General features: G+C 47.9%; 1 protein-coding gene across 1 annotated transcript in view; it reads left to right on the forward strand.

Annotated features, from left to right (window-relative positions):
* Positions 1-5,675, forward strand: part of Pofut1 (protein O-fucosyltransferase 1) — a 28,587-nt gene extending 22,912 nt beyond the window's left edge. The window contains exon 7 of the mRNA XM_034493675.3: positions 1,300-5,675. Coding sequence (XP_034349566.1) covers positions 1,300-1,488 — 189 coding nt within the window. The 3' untranslated portion in view covers positions 1,489-5,675. The remainder of the gene's footprint in view (positions 1-1,299) is intronic.
* Positions 5,676-6,000: the final 325 nt, after the last annotated feature.

A 6,000-nucleotide genomic window follows, 5' to 3' on the forward strand; every position in this document is an offset into this window, starting at 1 on the left:
AGCACATGATGGCTCACAACCATCTGTAATGGGATCCAATGTCCTCTTCTGGTGTGTCTAAAGACAACAACAGTATACTCACATACTTAAAATAAATAAATCTTTTAAAAAAAAGGAAAGAAGGAAGAAAACAGTCTGGCCAGGCAGTGGTGGCGCACGCCTTTGATCCCAGCACTTGGGAGGCAGAGGCAGGAGGATTTCTGAGTTCGAGGCCAGCCTGGTCTACAGAGTGAGTTCCAGGACAGCCAGGGCTAAACAGAGAAATCCTGTCAAAAAAAAAAAAAAAAGAAAGAAAAGAAAGAAAGGAAGGAAGGAAGGAAGGAAGGAAGGAAGGAAGGAAAAGAAACAGTCTGCATTCTTGCCTCCAGCCTAAGGAGGCATTTTGGGAATATTTTCTCAACTGAGGCTCCCTCTGCTCTGATGACTCTAGCTTCTGTCAAGTTGACATAAAACTCCATAGGAGTGTCTCACTCTGAGGAGAAATGGGAGGAGGAAGGGAGCTTGGCAGTCTGTAGCTGGAGCTCTAAGGACTGGGTGATGAGAGAGCCAGCCTGAGCAAGCCTCATAAGGTGCATTGCTATTCTGGCATCCTTTCTGAAAAGCAGTAGGGCACTTGTAAAGGGTCTGCAGCTTGGAGAGCAGGAGGGTGGGGACATGGGATCTAAGAAGTTTCTTTTGGCAGCTGTGTAGTGAACATACCAGGAGAGGCTGTGAGGGACAGCAGAGAGGCCACTGAAGTTGATCAGGCCCAGGGCAGGATAGGCCCTCAGAGGAAGTGACAGAGGTCTCAGGGGTGGGTAGATTGGACAGGACATGGGGCCTGGGAGGGCTGCTGGAAAGAGGAGGGTATCCAGGCAGCTGGATAAGATGGCTGTATGCTTCTTGCTCCCGTGTCCAGCTTGAGGGAAGCCAAGCAGGCAGCACGTAAGCTAGCTTGAGGGGCTTCTTGGGAAGATTGTTTGATGCTGAGGGTAGAACCCAGGGCCTTGTGCCTTGTGAGGTCATACTGTTCACATGAGTATACCTCCAAGCCTGGGCAGCCTTTAATGAGTTGTGAGGGCACTGTAGGGTAGGCAGAGGAAGGACACCAGCAGGAGTGGTACTGAGGGAGTTGACGTGGGAGACAGGACTCAGGTGGTCACACTTCAAAAACACTGGCCCCAATCTTCATTCTCTCCAATCTTCTCTTGGTCTGAAACTTCAATCAGGAGAGGAATGTTGAGAGTGTGGCTTATTACTCTTGGCTCAGCTGACCTTGGCCTGAGGCACCTGCTAATGTTCTTATCTTCCTTCCTACAGGTGAAGGTGGTGAGCCTGAAACCCGAGGTGGCCCAGATAGACCTGTACATCCTTGGCCAGGCTGACCACTTCATTGGAAACTGTGTCTCCTCATTCACTGCCTTTGTGAAGCGGGAGCGGGACCTCCATGGGAGGCAGTCGTCCTTCTTTGGCATGGACAGACCCTCCCAGCTTCGGGATGAATTTTGATCCCATCTGGGGTTCCCCAACCAGGCTTGGCTGCTAAGGCTGCTCCTGGGACTGCATGTTCCTTTTCTCTCCTGTCAGAGATGGGAAACAGTACCAAGGACTTCCCAGAAGAGAAGGCATTCCATCCCAGGCATTGGCTCCCATGCCCCACAGCCAGAGCCGCTCTGAGCTTCATGTGCTTCCAGAGATCTTGCACATACAAAGCAGCCCACTTCTAGCCTGGGGCATGCCCTGCTGTGAGTAGGCTGCAGTGCTCAACTCTCTCTTGAGCAGTTACTTTATAAAGAGGAAGATTTTTTTTTTTTTTTAAATAGGGTTTCTTGGTTGGGGACTTGGGGGAGGAACAAAGGGGTAAGGTTAAGATGATCTCTTCTAGCCCAGGCTGGCCTTGAACTCCTGGTCCTCCTGCCTCTACCTCCTAAGTGCTGAGATTACAGGTGTCTATCATGACACTCAGTTGATCTCTATATTTTTGATACAAAGCCATGACTACCTGAAAACTCCCCTTTGTTTTTAAAAATCAGTGGAATCCATTAGCACAGTTACCTAAAGTGACCTTATAAATACAGACAAAGCCAAGGAGCAGGTGGGCCTATTGGCTGCTTATCCAGGGATCCCCTAAAGGGCCCACAGACTTTCCCACTGCCAGGCCCAGCCACTGTCATCCCTGGGCTCCTTTGTTGTGAACACAACAGGCAGGAGTCAGCAGTCGTGTGGTACAGTGCTGAGGACAGGTACATGCTCCCACAGTGTGTGGCAGTGTGGCCTCAGCAGCATCACTGCCCTGGTGAGTCTGGCAGGGTACTCTGAGGACTACTGTCTCTAAGACCCTCCCAGCCTCTGCTCTGTGGTCTCAGCCCTCACAGCAGCTATTCCCCAAGGACTGCTCACCAAGCCTCTGACACGTCCATGCATAGAGGCCATGTGAAGCCCCAGCTTGGGAGCAGTCTTTGCCTCTGCAGCCAGGGCACTGCCTGCCAGTGTGGTGAGGTCCTTCTGTTGCTGCAGTTCTCCTTTGTAAGAAATGAATTCTAGGTGGCTGACCAATGGTTCTAGAGTCTGCCTTGTACAGGGACATTTAGAGGCTGGAGCCCCAGTGGGTGACCCTGCATACCATCCTGATTGGCACAGTATTTCTGAAGAGTAGGTTCTGGGGCTCTTGTCTGTGGCAAGCACTGTACTCTTTGACCCAGTTTCTCCCCTGTAAGTGTTGAGTCTTCTGGGTTATAAGCTTCAGGTCAGCTAGAGAGAGTTGTAAACCTGGAATAGAACAAGACCCCTATGTGACCGTTTTTAGAGTTTAACAACAGTTAAACAGTTGCCAGTTCTCCCAGGCTAGGCTCTGTGCTGGTGCCTTATGGTTATCCTCTTAATAGTTTGCCCCTGGTATTATCCTTTTCTTTCTGACCAAAAAAAAGGAAGGAAGGAAGGGAGGGAGGGAGGGAGGGAGGGAGAGAGAGAGAGAGAGAGAGAGAGAGAGAGAGAGAGAGAGAGAGAGAGAAAGGGAAAAGTGAATGTCAGAGAAATTTTTTCCCAGGGCAGCACAGCTGTGGGTGGTAAGCCAGACCCCACCTAGGAGTCCTTTCTGTCAGCCACTGGGCTCTGAGTGTTGCCTCCCAGGACTCAGTGTGCACCAGAGGCCACCCTGACTGCCTTTTGCTGTTGGCTTCTGCTGCCAGCCTAGTAGGAAGCAGCAAAAGAAACAGGAAGCCCTGGATAGTTCTGGATAGTTCTAGTACCTGATTTCATTCAGGAAGTGTTTACTGATTGCCTACTGTGTGCTAGGATGGAGGGTTGCAGCAGAGAAAGCCTCAAGGGATCAGGATTGCAGTCAGAAAAGAAAACAAAGCATGTGTGCTGTGAAGGGGAAGTGCCCTGAAGAAAAGCCAAGGGCATGCACAGGGAGCTATGTTAAAGGGATCTCCTTAAGGAGTGAAGGAGAACTTACTCAGCTAAGCATAAGCTTTCAGCAGCAAGCATGGCACGTGCCAAGGCCCAGAGGAGGCAGGATTGGGTGCAGCAAGGGAACATCCGTAGATGACATCATCTCATGGATTCACTTTGTTTGGGACCAAAGAGAGATGTGGCCTGTTTATGAGGACCCTATACCTGTGCTTGGAGAAGTAGGAGAGGAGGAATAGAACAGAGGCTGGTGCTGCCTGTGGGTGAGAGGCTAGGCCACTGTGCTGGAGGTGGGAGAAGAGATCACATTCTGAGTGCATCAAGTCATTTTTGTAATTCAGTCTCTTTTTAAAGATACCAATCTACATAACTGTGCAATATATACCATTTAATATCTTGTTTTTTTTTTTTTTAACATAACCACACATAATATTTTCCCTGTGTGAACATAACTGAATAGATGCTTTTAATTATGTAAACTTCCACTGAGGGGTGTTTCCTAGTTTGTGATTCTCCTTCTATGAGATCAATTCCCAGCTGTAACTATTGTTTTTTTGGTTTTTTGTTTTTTTTTTTTCCAAGACAGGTTTTCTCTGTGTATCCTTCGATGTCTTAGAACTACTAACTCGCCGGGCGGTGGCGGCGCACGCCTTTAATCCCAGCACTTGGGAGGCAGAGACAGGCGGATTTCTGAGTTCGAGGCCAGCCTGGTCTACCAAGTGAGTTCCAGGACAGCCAAGGCTATACAGAGAAACCCTGTCTCGAAAAAAACCAAAAAAAAAAAAAAAAAAAAAAAAAAACTACTAACTCTGTAGACCAGGCTGGCCTCTAGTTCGAAGAGATCACCTACCTCTGTCTCCTGTTTCTGGGATTAAGCGAGCACCACCATTGCCCAGCTGTTCTTGTGATATGAAAACTGCTGCCTACAAAGATTTTTCTTTATTTAAGATACAAATTATGATAAATTCCCAGAAGTGAATTTGTTCAATACAAGAATTTATATAAGAATATTCAACTGTGCTCAAAAATTGTGACTTTAAAAAACTGAGCTCACAGTACTAACAATTTATTTTATCAGCTAGCTTCATTTATTCCCCACTCCTAGTCTGTCTGGAGACTTTTGTTGTTTGTTTCGTTCTGTACTTTGTGGTAGGGTCTTCTGTCGGCTAATCTGGCCTGGCACTCTTAATGTAGCCCAGGCTTATCATGAAATCCTAATCCTCCCGTCTCAGCCTTACAAGTGCTGTGATTACAGTTGTGAGCCGTCTCACATTGGTTCCTCCTGATCTTTAAATGAATCTGCACGGATGCCCAGGGAAGTGCCAACAGTATCTGCTGTAGTGAGGAAGGAGCCCTGAGCCCTAGGAGGAGGTTGAGCTCAGGCAGGCCTGTTCTCTCCAAATTCTAGGTGCAGAGGCAGTGAGTATCTTCTCTGTGGAGTCCTGCAGGACAAGGCACTGAATGCCCCCAGGAACATGCATTTTTATAAGCTCCTGTAAAAGGCCCAAGGCCTGCAGTGTGGTATCACCCAGGGGAGCCACCTGAAATGCAAAATCCCACTTGAGCCATTTAGATCCAGGCTGTACTCTCAGCTACTTTGGAGGTTGAGACAGAAGAATCACATTCACATTCTAGGCCTACCTGGCAACTTAGGTGAGAGTCTCAAAATAATAAGGCTTGAAAAAGGTGGAGTGTGGTTCAGTTGGTCACACAACTTAGTGTGACCAAATGCTTGGTCACCACAGTGCAGCGAAAGTATCCCAGTTACACAGGATTCAGTGTCTTAGCCACACTGGCCTGACAACAAAGTGGGGCCTTGTGCATAAGCGTTTTGGATTCTGTTTTGGCTGGTTTTTGTCAACTTGACCCAAACTGGAGTCATCTGAGAAGAGGGAACCTCAGTGGAGAAAACGCCCCTATCAGATTGTCCTGTAGGCAGACCTGTGGGGGATGTTCTTGATTGGTAATTAATATTGAAGGGCCTAGCCCACTGTGGATAATGCCACCTTTGAACAGTTGGTCCTGAGATGGACAGGGAAGTAAATGGAAGGCTGGATGTGGTGTCTCTTTTAATCCCAGTACTGGGCAGACAGAGGCAAGTAGATCTCTGTGAGTTCAAGGCCAGCCAGGTCTACATAGTGAGTTCCAGGACAACCAGGGCTCGAAGGGTCTGGAGCAAACCAGTAAGCAGTGCTTCTCCATAGTCTGCTTTAGTTCCTGTCTTGGCCTCCCTTCATGATGGACCATAAAAACTGTAAAGTGAAATAAAGCCTTTTCCCCCTGTGTTGCTTTGGTCTGGTATTTATCACAACAGTAGAAAGCAAATTAAGATTCCAAGCCTGGTGTACTTCCCAAAGGATCATCCAGTCTCAGACCCTCAGTTTCACGGTTGAAGAGGAGACAGTGATAAAGTGGAAATTTCTAGTTCTTTGGGAAGTTAGTTATGTCAAATGATGTTTTGCTGGGGCACACAGGTAAATGGATGTCTTGCTAAAGCAAACACATGAAAGACTTTTCCTGAAGCAGACCCAGGTGAAAGGGTGTTTGGATACAGCAAACACGTGAAAAGACACTTGAGGAAGGACTATAAATATGACCCCAAGAGAGTGG

The sequence above is a fragment of the Arvicanthis niloticus genome, chromosome 2 (genome assembly GCF_011762505.2).
Source record: "Arvicanthis niloticus isolate mArvNil1 chromosome 2, mArvNil1.pat.X, whole genome shotgun sequence".
NCBI lineage: Eukaryota > Metazoa > Chordata > Mammalia > Rodentia > Muridae > Arvicanthis > Arvicanthis niloticus.